General features: G+C 44.0%; 1 protein-coding gene across 2 annotated transcripts in view; it reads left to right on the top strand.

Moving 5' to 3' along the window:
• The window catches only part of LOC124041060 (pituitary adenylate cyclase-activating polypeptide type I receptor-like), a 116,914-nt gene that overhangs the window by 84,035 nt on the left and 12,662 nt on the right, over positions 1 to 20,217 (top strand). Inside the window, exons 6-11 of one of the 2 annotated variants that reach the window (XM_046358226.1) lie at positions 4,919 to 5,051; positions 5,317 to 5,470; positions 8,171 to 8,231; positions 9,620 to 9,689; positions 15,059 to 15,150; positions 15,896 to 15,979. In XM_046358226.1, the coding sequence (XP_046214182.1) occupies positions 4,919 to 5,051; positions 5,317 to 5,470; positions 8,171 to 8,231; positions 9,620 to 9,689; positions 15,059 to 15,150; positions 15,896 to 15,979 (594 nt within the window). The remainder of the gene's footprint in view (positions 1 to 4,918; positions 5,052 to 5,316; positions 5,471 to 8,170; positions 8,232 to 9,619; positions 9,690 to 15,058; positions 15,151 to 15,895; positions 15,980 to 20,217) is intronic. The other variant, XM_046358227.1, reaches the window with a different exon arrangement.

Here is a 20,217-nt window from a genome sequence, read left to right as displayed (position 1 = left end):
ACCACGTTCTGAAAACATGAAAACCACGTTCTGAGAACATGAAAACCACATTCTGAGAACATGAAAACATAAAAACCACGTTCTGAAAACATGAAAACCACATTCTGAGAACATGAAAACCACATTCTGAGAACATGAAAACACGTTCTGAGAACATGAAAACCACGTTCTGAGAACATGAAAACCACATTCTGAGAACATGAAAACACGTTCTGAGAACATGAAAACCACGTTCTGAGAACATGAAAACCACATTCTGAGAACATGAAAACCACGTTCTGAGAACATGAAAACCACATTCTGAGAACATGAAAACACGTTCTGAGAACATGAAAACCACATTCTGAGAACATGAAAACATAAAAACCAACTTCTGAAAACATGAAAAACACATTCTGAGAACATGAAAACCACGTTCTGAGAACATGAAAACCACGTTCTGAGAACATGAAAACCACGTTCTGAGAACATGAAAACCACGTTCTGAGAACATGAAAATCACGTTCTGAGAACATGAAAATCACGTTCTGAGAACATGAAAACCACGTTCTGAGAACATGAAAATCACGTTCTGAGAACATGAAAACCACATTCTGAGAACATGAAGACCACATTCTAAGAACATGAAAAAAACCACATTCTGAGAACATGAAAACCACATTCTGAGAACATGAAAACCACGTTCTGAGAACATGAAAACCACGTTCTGAGAACATGAAAACCACATTCTGAGAACATGAAAACCACGTTCTGAGAACATGAAAACCACGTTCTGAGAACATGAAAACCACATTCTGAGAACATGAAAACATAAAAACCACGTTCTGAAAACATGAAAACCACGTTCTGAGAACATGAAAACCACATTCTGAGAACATGAAAACATAAAAACCACGTTCTGAAAACATGAAAACCACGTTCTGAGAACATGAAAACCATTCTGAGAACATGAAAACCACATTCTGAGAACATGAAAACATAAAAACCACCTTCTGAAAACATGAAAACCATGTTCTGAGAACATGAAAACCACATTCTGAGAACATGAAAACCACGTTCTGAGAACATGAAAACACGTTCTGAGAACATGAAAACCACATTCTGAGAACATGAAAACATAAAAACCACCTTCTGAAAACATGAAAACCATCTTCTGAGAACATGAAAACCACATTCTGAGAACATGAAAACCACGTTCTGAGAACATGAAAACCAAATTCTGAGAACATGAAAACCACGTTCTGAGAACATGAAAACCACGTTCTGAGAACATGAAAACCACGTTCTGAGAACATGAAAATCACGTTCTGAGAACATGAAAACCACATTCTGAGAACATGAAGACCACATTCTAAGAACATGAAAACCACATTCTGAGAACATGAAAACCACATTCTGAGAACATGAAAACCACGTTCTGAGAACATGAAAACCACGTTCTGAGAACATGAAAACCACATTCTGAGAACATGAAAACATAAAAACCACGTTCTGAAAACATGAAAACCACGTTCTGAGAACATGAAAACCACATTCTGAGAACATGAAAACATAAAAACCACGTTCTGAAAACATGAAAACCACGTTCTGAAAACATGAAAACCACGTTCTGAGAACATGAAAACCACGTTCTGAGAACATGAAAACATAAAAACCACGTTCTGAAAACATGAAAACCACGTTCTGAAAACATGAAAACCACATTCTGAGAACATGAAAACCACATTCTGAGAACATGAAAACACGTTCTGAGAACATGAAAACCACATTCTGAGAACATGAAAACATAAAAACCACCTTCTGAAAACATGAAAACCATCTTCTGAGAACATGAAAACCACATTCTGAGAACATGAAAACCACGTTCTGAGAACATGAAAACAAAATTCTGAGAACATGAAAACCACGTTCTGAGAACATGAAAACCACGTTCTGAGAACATGAAAATCACATTCTGAGAACATGAAAACCACATTCTGAGAACATGAAAACCACGTTCTGAAAACATGAAAACCACGTTCTGAGAACATGAAAACCACATTCTGAGAAAATGAAAACCACGTTCTGAGAACATGAAAACCACGTTCTAAGAACATAAAAACCATGTTCTGAGAACATGAAAACCACGTTCTGAGAACATGAAAACCACGTTCTGAGAACATGAAAATCACGTTCTGAGAACATGAAAACCACGTTCTGAGAACATAAAAACCACGTTCTGAGAACATAAAAATAAAAACGTTCTGAGAACATAAAACCACGTTCTGAGAACATGAAAACCACGTTCTGAGAACATGAAAACCACATTCTGAGAACATGAAAACATGAAAACATAAAAACCACCTGAGAACTGAAAACCACGTTCTGAGAACATGAAAACCACGTTCTGAGAACATGAAAATCACGTTCTGAGAACATGGTTCTGTATGTAATGTTAGTTTGGACCCAACTGGTTCTGTATGTAATGTTAGTATGGACCCAAATGGTTCTGTATGTAATGTTAGTATGGACCCAACAGGTCTAGTCTACATGACAGGATATATGAATGTTGTAGGAATAGTCTACAGGATATATGAATGTTGTAGGAATAGTCTACAGGACATATGAATGTTGTAGGAATAGTCTACATGACATGAATGTTGTAGGAATAGTCTACAGGATATATGAATGTTGTAGGAATAGTTTACATGACATGAATGTTGTAGGAATAGTCTACATGACAGGATATATGAATGTTGTAGGAATAGTGTACATTACATTTACATTTACATTTAAGTCATTTAGCATAGTCTTATCCAGAGCGACTTACAAATTGGATGACATGAATGTTGTAGGAATAGTCTACATGACATGAATGTTGTAGGAATAGTCTACATGACAGGATATATGAATGTTGTAGGAATAGTCTACATGACAGGACATATGAAAATCAAATCAAATCAAATCAAATTTTATTTGTCACATACACATGGTTAGCAGATGTTAATGCGAGTGTAGCGAAATGCTTGTGCTTCTAGTTCCGACAATGCAGTGATAACCAACAAGTAATCTAACTAACAATTCCAAAACTACTGTCTTATACACAGTGTAAGGGGATAAGGAACATGTACATAAGGATATATGAATGAGTGATGGTACAGAGCAGCATACAGTAGATGGTATCGAGTACAGTATATACATATGAGATGAGTGTGTAGACAAAGTAAACAAAGTGGCATAGTTAAAGTGGCTAGTGATACATGTGTTACATAAGGATGCAGTCGATGATGTAGAGTACAGTATATACATATGCATATGAGATGAATAATGTAGGGTAAGTAACATTATATAAGGTAGCATTGTTTAAAGTGGCTAGTGATATATTTACATCATTTCCCATCAATTCCCATTATTAAAATGGCTGGAGTTGGGTCAGTGTCAATGACAGTGTGTTGGCAGCAGCCACTCAGTGTTAGTGGTGGCTGTTTAACAGTCTGATGGCCTTGAGATAGAAGCTGTTTTTCAGTCTCTCGGTCCCAGCTTTGATGCACCTGTACTGACCTCGCCTTCTGGATGATAGCGGGGTGAACAGGCAGTGGTTCGGGTGGTTGATGTCCTTGATGATCTTTATGGCCTTCCTGTAACAACGGGTGGTGTAGGTGTCCTGGAGGGCAGGTAGTTTGCCCCCGGTGATGCGTTGTGCAGTCCTCACTACCCTCTGGAGAGCCTTACGGTTGAGGGCGGAGCAGTTGCCGTACCAGGCGGTGATACAGCCCGCCAGGATGCTCTCGATTGTGCATCTGTAGAAGTTTGTGAGTGCTTTTGGTGACAAGCCGAATTTCTTCAGCCTCCTGAGGTTGAATAGGCGCTGCTGCGCCTTCTTCACGACGCTGTCAGTGTGAGTGGACCAATTCAGTTTGTCTGTGATGTGTATGCCGAGGAACTTAAAACTAGCTACCCTCTCCACTACTGTTCCATCGATGTGGATAGGGGGTGTTCCCTCTGCTGTTTCCTGAAGTCCACAATCATCTCCTTAGTTTTGTTGACGTTGAGTGTGAGGTTATTTTCCTGACACCACACTCCGAGGGCCCTCACCTCCTCCCTGTAGGCCGTCTCGTCGTTGTTGGTAATCAAGCCTACCACTGTTGTGTCGTCCGCAAACTTGATGATTGAGTTGGAGGCGTGCGTGGCCACGCAGTCGTGGGTGAACAGGGAGTACAGGAGAGGGCTCAGAACGCACCCTTGTGGGGCCCCCGTGTTGAGGATCAGCGGGGAGGAGATGTTGTTGCCTACCCTCACCACCTGGGGGCGGCCCGTCAGGAAGTCCAGTACCCAGTTGCACAGGGCGGGGTCGAGACCCAGGGTCTCGAGCTTGATGACGAGCTTGGAGGGTACTATGGTGTTGAATGCCGAGCTGTAGTCGATGAACAGCATTCTCACATAGGTATTCCTCTTGTCCAGGTGGGTTAGGGCAGTGTGCAGTGTGGTTGAGATTGCATCGTCTGTGGACTGTGGAATGTTGTAGGAATAGTGTACATGACAGGATATATGGATGTTGTAGGAATAGTCTACATGACATGAATGTTGTAGGAATAGTCTACAGGATATATGAATGTTGTAGGAATAGTCTACATGACAGGATATATGATTGTAGGAATAGTCTACAGGACAGGATATATCTGCATATATCTCTCCCTGTGTGCCTCTAGCCATTCGATTGTAACAGCTGAACAATTGAATGGGTGAAATGTTCTATTGTGGGGTTGTCTGATTTTGCTGTTGCTTGCTGTGGAAAATGAGCTGTGGACAACCATTTTTTATTAGATAATTCAAGTAACGAAAAGGTACTGGATCTCAGCTCAGCCTGGCTCTCATTTGAATCATAGGTGCCGAGTTTTTAACCACTTCTTCAATCTCTCTCCTCCTTCCTCTCCCCAAGGAAGCTCCACTGTACCAGGAACTATATCCATATGAACCTGTTCGTCTCCTTCATGCTGAGAGCTATCTCTGTGTTCATCAAGGACGGGGTTCTGTACACCCAGGAGGAAGAAAACCACTGCTTCAGACACACTGTGAGTCACACACACACACACACACACACACACACACACACACACACACACACACACACACACACACACACACACACACACACACACACACACACACACACACACACACACACACACACACACACACACACACACACACACACACACACACACACTCTGTATGTATCCACTAGGTGGAGGGTCAAGCAGTCATGCTGTTATACTGTATGTGTCCACTAGGTGGAGTGTAAAGCAGTCATGCTGTTATACTGTATGTGTCCACTAGGTGGAGTGTAAAGCAGTCATGGTATTATTCCACTACTGTGTGATGTCCAACTACTTCTGGCTGTTCATCGAAGGCCTGTACCTCTTCACCCTGCTTGTCCAAACCTTCTTCCCAGAGAGGCGGTACTTCTACTGGTACACCGTGGTAGGCTGGGGTGAGTAGAATAAACTGCTCATGGTGGGTTTGATCTTGCTAGCCCACAGCTACTTTTTTCTGAATATTGGCTGTTACAGCTTTTGGTTCCTGGTTGGCTTTGTTCCTGGTCCATTATTATATTACAGGGTGGCAGGCAGCCTAGCGGTTAAGAGTGTTGGGCCTACAACCAAAAAGGTCGCTGGTTTGAATTCCCGACCCGACTGTTTGATCAATCTGTCGATGTGCTCTTGAGCAAGGCACTTAACCCTAATTGCTCCTGTAAGTCGCTCTCGATAACAGTGTCTGCTAAATTACTCAAATGTCTTTTTTACAATGTCACGGCCCTTATCAAATCAAATCAAATCAAATCAAATGTTATTTGTCACATACACATGGTTAGCAGATGTTAATGCGAGTGTAGCGAAATGCTTGTGCTTCTAGTTCCGACAATGCAGTAATAACCAACGAGTAATCTAACTAACAATTCCACAACTACTACCTTATACACACAAGTGTAAAGGGATGAAGAATATGTACATAAAGATATATGAATGAGTGATGGTACAGAGCAGCATAGGCAAGATACAGTAGATGGTATCGAGTACAGTATATACATATGAGAATAGTAATGTAGGGTATGTAAACATTATGTAAAGTGGCATTGTTTAAAGTGGCTAGTGATACATTTTTTACATACTGTACATTTTCCCATTATTAAAGTGGCTGGAGTTGAGTCAGTATGTTGGCAGCATCCTCTCAATGTTAGTGGTGGCTGTTTAACAGTCTGATGGCCTTGAGATAGAAGCTGTTTTTCAGTTGCTCGGTCCCAGCTTTGATGCACCTGTACTGACCTCGCCTTCTGGATGATAGCGGGGTGAACAGGCAGTGGCTTGGGTGGTTGTTGTCCTTGATGATCTTTATGACCTTCCTGTGACATCGGGTGGTGTAGGTGTCCTGGAGGGCAGGTAGTTTGCCCCCGGTGATGCGTTGTGCAGACCTCACTACCCTCTGGAAAGCCTTACGGTTGTGGGCGGAGCAGTTGCCGTACCAGGCGGTGATACAGCCCGAAAGGATGCTCTCGATTGTGCATCTGTAAAAGTTTGTGAGTGCTTTTGGTGACAAGCCAAGTTTCTTCAGCCTCCTGAGGTTGAAGAGGCGCTGCAGCGCCTTCTTCACGATGCTGTCTGTGTGAGTGGACCAATTCAGTTTGTCTGTGATGTGTACGCCGAGGAACTTAAAACTTACTACCCTCTCCACTACAGTTCCATCGATGTGGATAGCGGGGTGTTCCCTCTGCTGTTTTCTGAAGTCCACAATCATCTCCTTTGTTTTGTTGACGTTGAGTGTGAGGTTATTTTCCCGACACCACACTCCGAGGGCCCTCACCCTTGGGGTGTGGTATCTGCTGGTTGAACCCAATGTCGTTGTCCTCATCTTCTGGTTAAAACCAATGTCACAGCCCTTATCTACTGGTTGAACCCAATGTCACAGCCCTTATCTACTGGTTGAACCCAATGTCACAGCTCTTATCTACTGGTTGAATCCAATGTCACAGCTCTTATCTGCTGGTTGAACCCAATGTCACGGCCCTTATCTACTGGTTGAACCCAATGTCACGGCCCTTATCTACTGGTTGAACCCAATGTCACAGCCCTTATCTACTGGTTGAACCCAATGTCACAGCCCTTATCTACTGGTTGAACCCAATGTCACAGCTCTTATCTACTGGTTGAACCCAATGTCACAGCCCTTATCTACTGGTTGAACCCAATGTCACAGCCCTTATCTACTGGTTGAACCCAATGTCACAGCCCTTATCTACTGGTTGAACCCAATGTCACAGCCCTTATCTACTGGTTGAACCCAATGTCACAGCCCTTATCTACTGGTTGAACCCAATGTCACAGCCCTTATCTACTGGTTGAACCCAATGTCACAGCCCTTATCTACTGGTTGAACCCAATGTCACAGCCCTTATCTACTGGTTGAACCCAATGTCACAGCCCTTATCTACTGGTTGAACCCAATGTCACAGTCCTTATCTACTGGTTGAACCCAATGTCGTTGTCCTCATCTACTGGTTGAACCCAATGTCACAGCCCTTATCTACTGGTTGAACCCAATGTCACAGCCCTTATCTACTGGTTGAACCCAATGTCACAGCCCTTATCTACTGGTTGAACCCAATGTCACAGCCCTTATCTACTGGTTGAACCCAATGTCACAGCCCTTATCTACTGGTTGAACCCAATGTCACAGCCCTTATCTACTGGTTGAACCCAATGTCACAGCCCTCATCTACTGGTTGAACCCAATGTCACAGCCCTTATCTACTGGTTGAACCCAATGTCACAGCCCTTATCTACTGGTTGAACCCAATGTCACGGCCCTTATCTACTGGTTGAACCCAATGTCACAGCCCTTATCTACTGGTTGAACCCAATGTCACAGCCCTCATCTACTGGTTGAACCCAATGTCACAGTCCTCATCTACTGGTTGAACCCAATGTCACAGTCCTCATCTACTGGTTGAACCCAATGTCACAGCTCTTATCTAATGGTTGAACCCAATGTCACAGCCCTTATCTACTGGTTGAACACTTTGCTCTTCTATGTCTTATCAATGTGTTCAGTATTCAGATCAGATTCCTCATCTGTTCTCTCTGTCTTCAGGATTCAGATCAGATTCCTCATCTGTTCTCTCTGTCTGTGTGTTTAGGTACTCCCACCATTTGTGTAACTGTCTGGGCTGCTCTGAGGCTTCACTTTGATGACACAAGGTACGTCCAAACCAAGGTTTGACTCATGATGTTTACAACAGACCTAGGAACTGCACATTCACTATCTGTTTATACCTCAATAACAAACTTGTGAACTTTTGAATAAAAAAAGTCTGCACATGACATATGCTGCTTCCAAGCTTTTTAATGTGCTTCCTTTAGCCTGTACCAGGTGAAGATATTTTAATGTACTTCCTTTAGCCTGTACCAGGTGAAGGTATTTTAATGTACTTCCTTTAGCCTTTACCAGGTGAAGGTATTTTAATGTACTTCATTTAGCCTGTACCAGGTGAAGGTATTTTAATGTACTTCCTTTAGCCTTTACCAGGTGAAGGTATTTTAATGTACTTCCTTTAGCCTTTACCAGGTGAAGATATTTTAATGTACTTCCTTTAGCCTGTACCAGGTGAAGGTATTTTAATTTTTACCAGGTGTATTTTAATACTTCCTTTAGCCTGTACCAGGTGAAGATTTTTAATGTACTTTAGCCTGTACCAGGTGAAGGTATTTTAATGGCCTTTTGAAGGTATTTTAATGTACTTCATTTAGCCTGTACCAGGTGAAGGTATTTTAATGTACTTCCTTTAGCCTGTACCAGGTGAAGGTTTTTTAATGTACTTCCTGTACCAGGTGAAGGCCTTTTAATGTAATTCCTTTAGCCTGTACCAGGTGAAGGTATTTTAATGTACTTCCTTTAGCCTGTACCAGGTGAAGGTTTTTTAATGTACTTCCTGTACCAGGTGAAGGCCTTTTAATGTAATTCCTTTAGCCTGTACCAGGTGAAGGTATTTTAATGTACTTCCTTTAGCCTGTACCAGTTGAAGGTTTTTTAATGTACTCCCTGTACCAGGTGAAGGCCTTTTAATGTACTTCCTTTAGCCTGTACCAGGTGAAGGTATTTTAATGTACTTCCTTTAGCCTGTACCAGGTGAAGGTATTTTAATGTACTTACTTTAGCCTGTACCAGGTGAAGGTATTTTGATGTACTTCCTGTACCAGGTTTTTTAATGTACTTCCTGTACCAGGTATTTTAATGTAATTCCTTTAGCCTGTACCAGGTGAAGGTTTTTTGATGTACTTCCTGTACCAGGTGAAGGCCTTTTAATGTAATTCCTTTAATAACCTGTACCAGGTGAAGGCTATATCAAACCACAGCCTAATATATTTATTTATTATCGCTGATGTGATGTCATCGTTTAGAACCTTATAATATGTATAATAATATTTGTGTCCCAAACGGAGCCCTATTCCCTATATAGTGCCCTATTCCCTATATAGTGCCCTATCCCCTATGGGCCCTGGTCATACGCACTATAAAGGGCATAGGTTGCCTTTTGGGACAATATCACTCTCACCCCCTGCTGTGTCTCTTGTCCTGTACCCTGTAGTTGCTGGGATACCAACAACACCACTGCCCTCTGGTGGGTGATCAAGGGACCTACAGTTGTCTCCATCATGGTGGGTGGAACAGGCTTTATCACGGCTGACCCAAATGGAACCCTATTCCCTATTTCAGTGGTTCTCAAACTGTGGGTCAAAGGGTCGGCGGGGGGGGACGGGACGCTGAGGAACTCAGTCAGGCTTTATCACGGCTGACCCAAATGGAACCCTAATCCCTAGTTCAGTGGTTCTCAAACTGTGGGTCAAAGGGTCGGGGGGGGGGGGGGCGCTGAGGAACTCAGTCAGGCTTTATCACGGCTGACCCAAATGGAACCCTAATCCCTAGTTCAGTGGTTCTCAAACTGTGGGTCAAAGGGTCAGCTGGGGGGACGGGACGGGACGGGACGCTGAGGAACTCAGTCAGGCTTTATCACGGCTGACCCAAATGGAACCCTATTCCCTAGATCAGTGGTTCTCAAACTGTGGGTCAAAGGGTCGGCGGGGGCGGGGGGGGGGGGGGGGGCGCTGAGTTTAAGGAACTCAGTCAGGCTTTCAACTTCCTCTTGAAAGTAGCAATAGTAGAATGCACAAGATTTAGTTCTTCCTCTTAAACCTTAGAGAGCTATTATATAACTGTGGTGGACCTGATAACCAATGACGATGAGAGCCTGAGCTATTATATGGGGCAGCAGGGTAGCCTAGTGGTTAGAGCGTTGGACTAGTAACCGGAAGGTTACTTCAAACCGTAACCACCAGGGTAGCCTAGTGGTTAGAGCGTTGGACTAGTAACCAACAGGGTAGCCTAGTGGTTAGAGCGTTGGACTAGTAACCAACAGGGTAGCCTAGTGGTTAGAGTGTTGGACTAGTAACCAACGGGGTAGCCTAGTGGTTAGAGCGTTGGACTAGTAACCGGAAGGTTACTTCAAACCGTAACCAGCAGGGTAGCCTAGTGGTTAGAGCGTTGGACTAGTAACCAACAGGGTAGCCTAGTGGTTAGAGCGTTGGACAAGTAACCGGAAAGTTACTTCAAACCGTAACCAACAGGGTAGCCTAGTGGTTAGAGCATTGGACTAGTAACCAACAGGGTAGCCTAGTGGTTAGAGCGTTGGACTAGTAACCAACAGGGTAGCCTAGTGGTTAGAGTGTTGGACTAGTAACCAACAGGGTAGCCTAGTGGTTAGAGCGTTGGACTAGTAACCGGAAGGTTACTTCAAACCGTAACCAGCAGGGTAGCCTAGTGGTTAGAGCGTTGGACTAGTAACCAACAGGGTAGCCTAGTGGTTAGAGCGTTGGACTAGTAACCGGAAAGTTACTTCAAACCGTAACCAACAGGGTAGCCTAGTGGTTAGAGCGTTGGACTAGTAACCGGAAGGTTACTTCAAACCGTAACCAGCAGGGTAGCCTAGTGGTTAGAGCGTTGGACTAGTAACCAACAGGGTAGCCTAGTGGTTAGAGCGTTGGACTAGTAACCGGAAGGTTACTTCAAACCGTAACCAACAGGGTAGCCTAGTGGTTAGAGCGTTGGACTAGTAACCAACAGGGTAGCCTAGTGGTTAGAGCGTTGGACTAGTAACCGGAAGGTTACTTCAAACTGTAACCAGCAGGGTAGCCTAGTGGTTAGTGTGTTGGACTAGTAACCAACAGGGTAGCCTAGTGGTTAGAGCGTTGGACTAGTAACCAGAAGGTTACTTCAAACCGTAACCACCAGGGTAGCCTAGTGGTTAGAGCGTTGGACTAGTAACCAACAGGGTAGCCTAGTGGTTAGAGCGTTGGACTAGTAACCAACAGGGCAGCCTAGTGGTTAGAGTGTTGGACTAGTAACCAACAGGGCAGCCTAGTGGTTAGAGCGTTGGACTAGTAACCGGAAGGTTATCCCCTGAGCTGACAAGGTACAAATCTGTCGTTCTGCCCCTGAATAGGCAGTTAACCCACTGTTCCTAGGCCGTCATTGAAAATAAGAATTTGGTCTTAACTGACTTTTCTAGTTAAATAAAGGTCAAATTAAATTAAATATAACGGTGGTAGACCTGATAACCAACGACGATGAGAGCCTATAGGGAGGAGGTCAGAGATCTGGGCGTGTGGTGCCAGGATAACAACCTCTCCCTCAATGTAACCAAGACTAAGGAGCTGATTGTGGACTACAGCAAACGGAGGGCCGAGCCATGCCCCCATCCACATTGAGGAGGCTGTGGTGGATCGGATCAAGAGATTCAAGTTCTTCGGGGCTCCCGAGTGGCGCAGCGGTCTATATGCATCTCAGTGCTGGATCCAGGCTGTATCACAACCGGCTGTGATTGGGAGTCCCATAGGGCGGCGCACAATTGGCATAAGCGTCGTCTGGGTTTGGCCGGGGTAGGCCGTCATTGTAAATAAGAATTTTTCTTAACTGACTTGCCTACTTAAATAAAGGTTAAAAAAAATTTCGGCCCACCTTTTCCTGTAGTCCACAATCAGCTCCTTTGTTTTGCTCACATTGAGGGAGAGGTTGTTGTCCTGGCACCACAATGCCATGCTGTGTTGCTACCATGCTGTGTTGCTGCCATGCTGTGTTGCTACCATGCTGTGTTGCTGCCATGCTGTGCTGCTACCATGCTGTGTTGTCATGTGTTGCTGCCATGCCGTGTTGTCATGTTGTTGCTGCAATGCTGTGTTGTCATGTGTTGCTGCCATGCTGTGCTGCTACCATGCTGTGTTGTCATGTGTTGCTACCATGCTGTGTTGTCATGTGTTGCTACCATGCTGTGCTGCTACCATGCTGTGTTGTCATGTGTTGCTACCATGCTGTGTTGCTACCATGTTGTGCTGCTACCATGCTGTGTTGTCATGTTGTGTTGCTGCCATGTTGTGTTGTCAAGTATTGCTGCCATGCTGTGTTGCTACCATGCTGTGTTGTCATGTGTTGCTACCATGCTGTGTTGCTACCATGCCGTGTTGTCATGTGTTGCTACCATGCTGTGTTGTCATGTGTTGCTACCATGCTGTGTTGCTGCCATGCTGTGCTGCTACCATGCTGTGTTGTCATGTGTTGCTACCATGCTGTGTTGTCATGTGCTGCTACCATGCTGTGTTGTCATGTGTTGCTGCCATGCTGTGTTGTCATGTATTGCTGCCATGCTGTGTTGTCATGTGTTGCTGCCATGCTGTGTTGCTACCATGCTGCGTTGTCATGTGTTGCTGCCATGCTGCGTTGTCATGTGTTGCTGCCATGCTGTGTTGTCATGTATTGCTACCATGCTGTGTTGTCATGTGTTGCTACCATGCTGTGTTGTCATGTGTTGCTACCATGCTGTGTTGTCATGTGTTGCTGCCATGCTGTGTTGTCATGTGCTGCTACCATGCTGTGTTGTCATGTGTTGCTGCCATGCTGTGTTGTCATGTATTGCTGCCATGCTGTGTTGTCATGTGTTGCTACCATGCTGTGTTGTCATGTATTGCTACCATGCTGTGTTGTCATGTGTTGCTACCATGCTGTGTTGTCATGTGTTGCTACCATGCTGTGTTGTCATGTGTTGCTGCCATGCTGTGTTGTCATGTGCTGCTACCATGCTGTGTTGTCATGTGTTGCTACCATGCTGTGTTGTCATGTGCTGCTACCATGCTGTGTTGTCATGTATTGCTGCCATGCTGTGTTGTCATGTATTGCTGCCATGCTGTGTTGTCATGTGTTGCTACCATGCTGCGTTGTCATGTGTTGCTGCCATGCTGCGTTGTCATGTATTGCTACCATGCTATGTTGTTGTCTTAGGTCTCTCTTTATGTAGTGTTGTGTTGTCTTAGGTCTCTCTTTATGTAGTGTTATGTTGTCTTAGGTCTCTCTTTATGTAGTGTTATGTTGTCTTAGGTCTCTCTTTATGTAGTGTTATGTTGTCTTAGGTCTCTCTTTATGTAGTGTTGTGTTGTCTTAGGTCTCTCTCTATGTAGTGTTATGTTGTCTTAGGTCTCTCTTTATGTAGTGTTGTGTTGTCTTAGGTCTCTCTTTATGTAGTGTTGTGTTGTCTTAGGTCTCTCTCTATGTAGTGTTATGTTGTCTTAGGTCTCTCCTTATGTAGTGTTATGTTGTCTTAGGTCTCTCTTTATGTAGTGTTATGTTGTCTTAGGTCTCTATGTAGTGTTATGTTGTCTTAGGTCTCTCTTTATGTAGTGTTATGTTGTCTTAGGTCTCTCTTTATGTAGTGTTGTGTTGTCTTAGGTCTCTCTCTATGTAGTGTTGTGGTGTCTCTCTTTGTGTAGTGTTGTGGTGTCTTACGTCTCTCTCTATGTAGTGTTGTGGTGTCTTAGGTCTCTCTCTATGTAGTGTTGTGGTGTCTTAGGTCTCTCTCTATGTAGTGTTGTGGTGTCTCTCTTTGTGTAGTGTTGTGGTGTCTCTCTTTGTGTAGTGTTGTGTTGTCTTAGGTCTCTCTCTATGTAGTGTTGTGGTGTCTCTCTTTGTGTAGTGTTGTGGTGTCTTACGTCTCTCTCTATGTAGTGTTGTGGTGTCTTAGGTCTCTCTCTATGTAGTGTTGTGGTGTCTTAGGTCTCTCTCTATGTAGTGTTGTGGTGTCTCTCTTTGTGTAGTATTGTGGTGTCTTACGTCTCTCTCTATGTAGTGTTGTGGTGTCTTAGGTCTCTCTTTATGTAGTGTTGTGGTGTCTCTCTTTGTGTAGTGTTGTGGTGTCTCTCTTTATGTAGTGTTGTGGTGTCTCTCTTTGTGTAGTGTTGTGGTGTCTCTCTTTGTGTAGTGTTGTGGTGTCTTAGGTCTCTCTCTATGTAGTGTTGTGGTGTCTTAGGTCTCTCTCTATGTAGTGTTGTGGTGTCTCTCTTTATGTAGTGTTGTGGTGTCTTAGGTCTCTCTCTATGTAGTGTTGTGGTGTCTTACGTCTCTCTCTATGTAGTGTTGTGGTGTCTCTCTCTATGTAGTGTTGTGGTGTTTTACGTCTCTCTCTATGTAGTGTTGTGGTGTCTTACGTCTCTCTCTATGTAGTGTTGTGGTGTCTCTCTCTATGTAGTGTTGTGGTGTCTTACGTCTCTCTCTATGTAGTGTTGTGGTGTCTCTCTCTATGTAGTGTTGTGGTGTCTTACGTCTCTCTCTATGTAGTGTTGTGGTGTCTTAGGTCTCTCTCTATGTAGTGTTGTGGTGTCTCTCTTGTCATGTGTGTTGTCCTATATTTATATTTATTTTTGTATTTTTAATCCCAGCCCCCGTCCCCACAGGAGGCCTTCTGCCTTTTGGTAGGCCGTCATTCTAAATAAGAATTTGTTCTTAACTGACTTAAATAAAGGTCAAATAAAATTGAGAATCTATTATATTTCCTCCCCACATTCATACAACTTCGTCTGAACGGTCTTAGATCTACTGCATTTTTGTAGATTGAGTTTTGCTGTGTATTCTTGAGTTAAAACTTGAAAAGTAATGATGATAACAGTAATGTAATAACGATAATCATCCTTGCTATGTGCTTCTCTAGATCAACTTTGTCCTGTTTGTTGGGATCATAGTCATTCTGGTCCAGAAGCTGCAGTCGCCTGACATCAGAGGGAATGAGTCCAGTATCTACCTGTAAGTACCTGGTCTTAGCCCCACCTCTATGTCCAGTATCTACCTGTAAGTACCTGGTCTTAGCTCTACCTCTATGTCCAGTATCTACCTGTAAGTACCTGGTCTTAGCCCCACCTCTATGTCCAGTATCTACCTGTAAGTACCTGGTCTTAGCCCCACCTCTATGTCCAGTATCTACCTGTAAGTACCTGGTCTTAGCCCTACCTCTATGTCCAGTATCTACCTGTAAGTACCTGGTCTTAGCCCCACCTCTGTCCAGTATCTACCTGTAAGTACCTGGTCTTAGCCCTACCTCTGTCCAGTATCTACCTGTAAGTACCTGGTCTTAGCCCCACCTCTGTCCAGTATCTACCTGTAAGTACCTGGTCTTAGCCCCACCTCTGTCCAGTATCTACCTGTAAATACCTGGTCTTAGCTCCACCTCTATAGCCACATGTCTATGAAGGCTGCTGGAATCTTTAGCTCATCGACATAATGTGGTCTGTTTATATTAGCCGCGGTCTAGTCTTTTATAAGAAGAGGTGTTTAATGAGACTGTCTGATGTGCTGTATAGTTAAGACTTGTGTGTGTTTTACTGGTGTCTGTCTGTCTGTCTGTCTGTCTGTCTGTCTGTCTGTCTGTCTGTCTGTCTGTCTGTCTGTCTGTCTGTCTGTCTGTCTGTCTGTCTGTCTGTCTGTCTGTCTGTCTGTCTGTCTGTCTGTCTGTCTGTCTGTCTGTCTGTCTGTCTGTCTGTCTGTCTTGTAGCAGCTGTGCTCAGAAATGCTTCAGTGAGCCCACTCAGGCTGTACAACATTCCTGCAGGATGTCAGAGCTATCAGTCATCACACTGTAAGTCTGAGTGTGTGTGAGTCTGTGTCTGTGAGTTTCCTCATATGTTAAAGTCTGAGTGTTATTCTTCGTCAGGTCAAATCAAATGTTATTTGTCGCATACACATGTTTAGCAGATGTTATAGCTAAATGTCTGTGTTCCTAGCTCCAACAGTGCAGTAATATCTAACAATTCACAACAAAACACACAAATCTTAAAGAAAAATAATGGAATTAAGAAATATATAAATATTAGGACGAGCAATGTCGGATTCCGCAGTATAAATATATACAGTACCAGTCAAAAGTGTAGACACAACTACTCATTCAATTTTTTTCTTTATTTTTTAACTATTTTCTACATTGTAGAATAATAGTGAAGACATCACAACCATGGAATGACACATATGGAATCATGTAGTAACCAAAAAAAATGTTAAACAAATCAAAATATATGAAATATATTTAGATATAAAATAGATTCTTCAAAGTAGCCACTCTTGGCATGATTTTTCAACCATCTTGAAGGAGTTCCCACATATACTGAGCACTTGTTGGCTGCTTTTCCTTCACTCTGCGGTCAAACTCATCCCAAACCATCTCAATTGGGTTGAGGTTGGATGATTGTGAAGGCCACGTCATCTGATGCAGCATTCCATCACTCTCCTTTTTGGTCAAATGGCCCTTACACAGCCTGGAGGGGTGTTGGGTCATTGTCCTGTTGAAAAACAAATGATAGTCTCACTAAGCGCAAACCAGATGGGATGGCATATCACTGCAGAATTATGTGGTAGCCATGCTGGTTAAGTGTGCCTTGATTTCTAAATAAATCACAGACAGTGTAACCAACAAAGCACCATAACACCTCCTCCTCCATGCTTCACAGTAGGAACCACACATGCGGAGATCATCCGTTCACCAACTCTGCTTCTCACAAAGACAAGGCGGTGGGATCCAAAAATCATCAGACCAAAGGACAGATTTCCACCGGTCTAATGTCCATTGCTTGTGTTTCTCTGCCCCAAGCAAGTCTCTTCTTCTATGTGTGTCCTTTAGTAGTGGTTTCTTTGCAGAAATTCAACCATGAAGGCCTGATTCACACAGTCTCCTCTGAAAAGTTGATGTTGAGATGTGTCTGTTACTTGAACTCTGTGAAGCATTTATTTGGGCTGTAATTTCTGAGGCTGGTATCTCTAATAAACTTATCCTCTGCAGCAGAGGTAATTCTGGGTCTTCCTTTCCTGTGGCGGTCCTCATGAGAGCCAGTTTCATCATAGCGCTTGATGGTTGTTGCGACTGCACTTGAAGAAACTTTCAAAGTTCATGACATTTTCCGTATTGACTGACCTTCATGTCTTAAAATAATGATGGATTGTTGTTTCCCTGTGCTTATTTGAGATGTTCTTGCCATAATATGGACTTGGTCTTTTACCAAATAGGGCTATCTACTGTATACCACCCCTACCTTGTCACAACACAAATGATTGGCTCAAACATTTTAAGCAGGTGACTCCCTCATGAAGGTGGTTGGGAAAATGCCAAAGAGTTTGCAAAGCAGTCATCAAGGCAAAGGATCTCAAATATAAAATATATTGTGATTTGTTTAACACTTTTTTGGTTACCACATGATTCCATATGTGTTATTTCATATTTTTGACATCTTGACTATTTCAACAATGTTGAAAAATAGTACTTGGCGCTCCAATACCGCTTGCCGTGCAGTAGCAGAGAGAACAGTTTATGACCAGGGTGGCTGGAGTCTTTGACAATTTTTAGGGCCTTCCTCTGACACCGCCTGGTATAGAGGTCCTGGATGACAGGAAGCTTGGCCCCAGTGATGTACTGGGCTGTACGCACTACCCTCTGTAGTGCCTTCCGGTCAGAGGCCGAGCAGTTGCCATATGATGCAACCAGTCTGGATGCTTTCGATGGTGCAGCTGTAGAACCTTTTGAGGATCTGAGGACCCATGCCAAATATGTTCAGTCTCCTGAGGGGGAATAGATTTAGTATTGTCCTCTTCACGACTGTCTTGGTGTGTTTGTACCATGATTGTTTGTTGTTGATGTGGACACCAAGGAACTTGAAGCTCTCAACCTGCTCCACTACAGCCCTGTTGATGTGAATTGGAGCGTGCTTAGCCCTCCTTTTCCTGTAGTCCACGATCATCTCCTTTGTCTTGATCACATTGAGGTTGTTGTCCTGGTACCACACGGCCAGGTCTCTGACCTCCTCCCTATAGGCTATCTCATTGTTGTTGTTGGTGATCAGACCTACTACTGTTGTGTTGTCTGAAAACTTAATGATTGAGTTGGAGGCGTGCCTGGCCATGCAGTCATGAGTGAACATGGATTACAGGAGTGGACTGAGCACGCACCCCTGAGGGGCCCCCGTGTTGAGGAATAGCAAAGTGGACATGTTGTGTCCTGCCTTCACCACCTGGGGGCGGCCCATCAGGAAGTCCAGGACCCAGTTGCAGAGGGCAGGGTTCAGACCCAGGGCCCCGAACTTAATGATGAGCTTGGAGGGGACTATGGTGTTGAAGGCTGAGCTGAAGTCAATGAACAGCATCTTACATTGGTATTCCTCTTGTCCAGATGGGATAGGGCAGTGTGCAGTGCGATGGCGAGTGGATCTATTGGGGCGGTATGCAAATTGAAGTGGGTCTAGGGTGCCTCTCAAAGCACTTCATGATAACAGAAGTGAGTGCTACGGGGCGATAGTCATTTAATTCAGTTACCTTTGCTTTCTTGGGTACAGGAACAATGGTGGACATATTGAGGCAAGTGGGGACAGCAGACTGGGATTGGGAGAGATTGAATATATCCGCAAACACTCCAACCAGCTGGTCTGTGCATCCTCTGAGGACGCGGCTAGGGGTGCCGTCTGGGCCGGCAGCCATGCGAGGGTTAACACGCTTAAACGTCTTACTCACATCGGCCACGCAGAGGGAGAGCAGTCTTCGGGTGTGGCCCCCGTCGTTGGCACTGTGTTATTCTCAAAGAAGGCGAAGAAGGAGTTTAGCTTGCCTGGGAGCATGACGTCGGTGTCCTGGCTGGTTTTCCCTTTGTAATCCGTGATTGTCTGGAGTCTCTGCCACTTAGGTCTCGTGTCTGAGCCGTTGAATTGCCACTCCACTTTATCTCTATACTGACATTTTGCCTGTTTTATTGCCTTACTTTATTGCCTTGTATTCAACCATGTTCTCAGTCACCGTGGTTAAATGCATTTGTTAGCGCTTTCAGTTTTGCGCGAATGCTGCCATCTATCCACAGTATATGGTTCAGGTGGATATTAATAGTCACAGAGGGAACAACATCTCCTATACACTTCCTGATGAACTCAGTCACTGTGTCAGTGTATACGTCAATGTTATTCTCAGAAGCAACCCGGAATCTGAGTGTTAGTCTTAGTCAGGTTGTAGTGGTGTTGTTGTCAGGAGGATGTCTGAGTGTTAGTCAGGTTGTAGTGGTGTTGTTGTCAGGAGGATGTCTGAGTGTTAGTCTTAGTCAGGTTGTAGTGGTGTTGTTGTCTGGAGGATGTCTGAGTGTTAGTCTTAGTCAGGTTGTAGTGGTGTTGTCTGGAGGATGTCTGAGTGTTTGTCTTAGTCAGGTTGTAGTGGTGTTGTTGTCTGGAGGATGTCTGAGTGTTTGTCTTAGTCAGGTTGCAGTTGTGTTGTTGTCTGGAGGATGTCTGAGTGTTAGTCTTAGTCAGGTTGTAGTTGTGTTGTTGTCTGGAGGATGTCTGAGTGTTAGTCTTAGTCAGGTTGTAGTGGTGTTGTTGTCAGGAGGGTGTCTGAGTGTTAGTCTTAGTCAGGTTGTAGTGGTGTTCTCTGGAGGATGTCTGAGTGTTTGTCTTAGTCAGGTTGTAGTGGTGTTGTTGTCAGGAGGATGTCTGAGTGTTAGTCAGGTTGTAGTGGTGTTGTTGTCAGGAGGATGTCTGAGTGTTAGTCAGGTTGTAGTAGTGTTGTTGTCTGGAGGATGTCTGAGTGTTTGTCTTAGTCAGGTTGTAGTAGTGTTGTTGTCTGGAGGATGTCTGAGTGTTGGTCAGGTTGTAGTAGTGTTGTTGTCAGGAGGGTGTCTGAGTCTTAGTCAGGTTGTAGTAGTGTTGTTGTCAGGAGGATGTCTGAGTGTTTGTCTTAGTCAGGTTGTAGTAGAGTTGTTGTCAGGAGGATGTCTGAGTGTTGGTCAGGTTGTAGTGGTGTTGTTGTCAGGAGGGTGTCTGAGTCTTAGTCAGGTTGTAGTGGTGTTGTTGTCAGGAG

The sequence above is a fragment of the Oncorhynchus gorbuscha genome, linkage group LG08 (assembly GCF_021184085.1).
Source record: "Oncorhynchus gorbuscha isolate QuinsamMale2020 ecotype Even-year linkage group LG08, OgorEven_v1.0, whole genome shotgun sequence".
Taxonomy (NCBI): Eukaryota; Metazoa; Chordata; class Actinopteri; order Salmoniformes; family Salmonidae; genus Oncorhynchus; species Oncorhynchus gorbuscha.
This window is presented reverse-complemented; position numbering and strand designations above follow the sequence as displayed.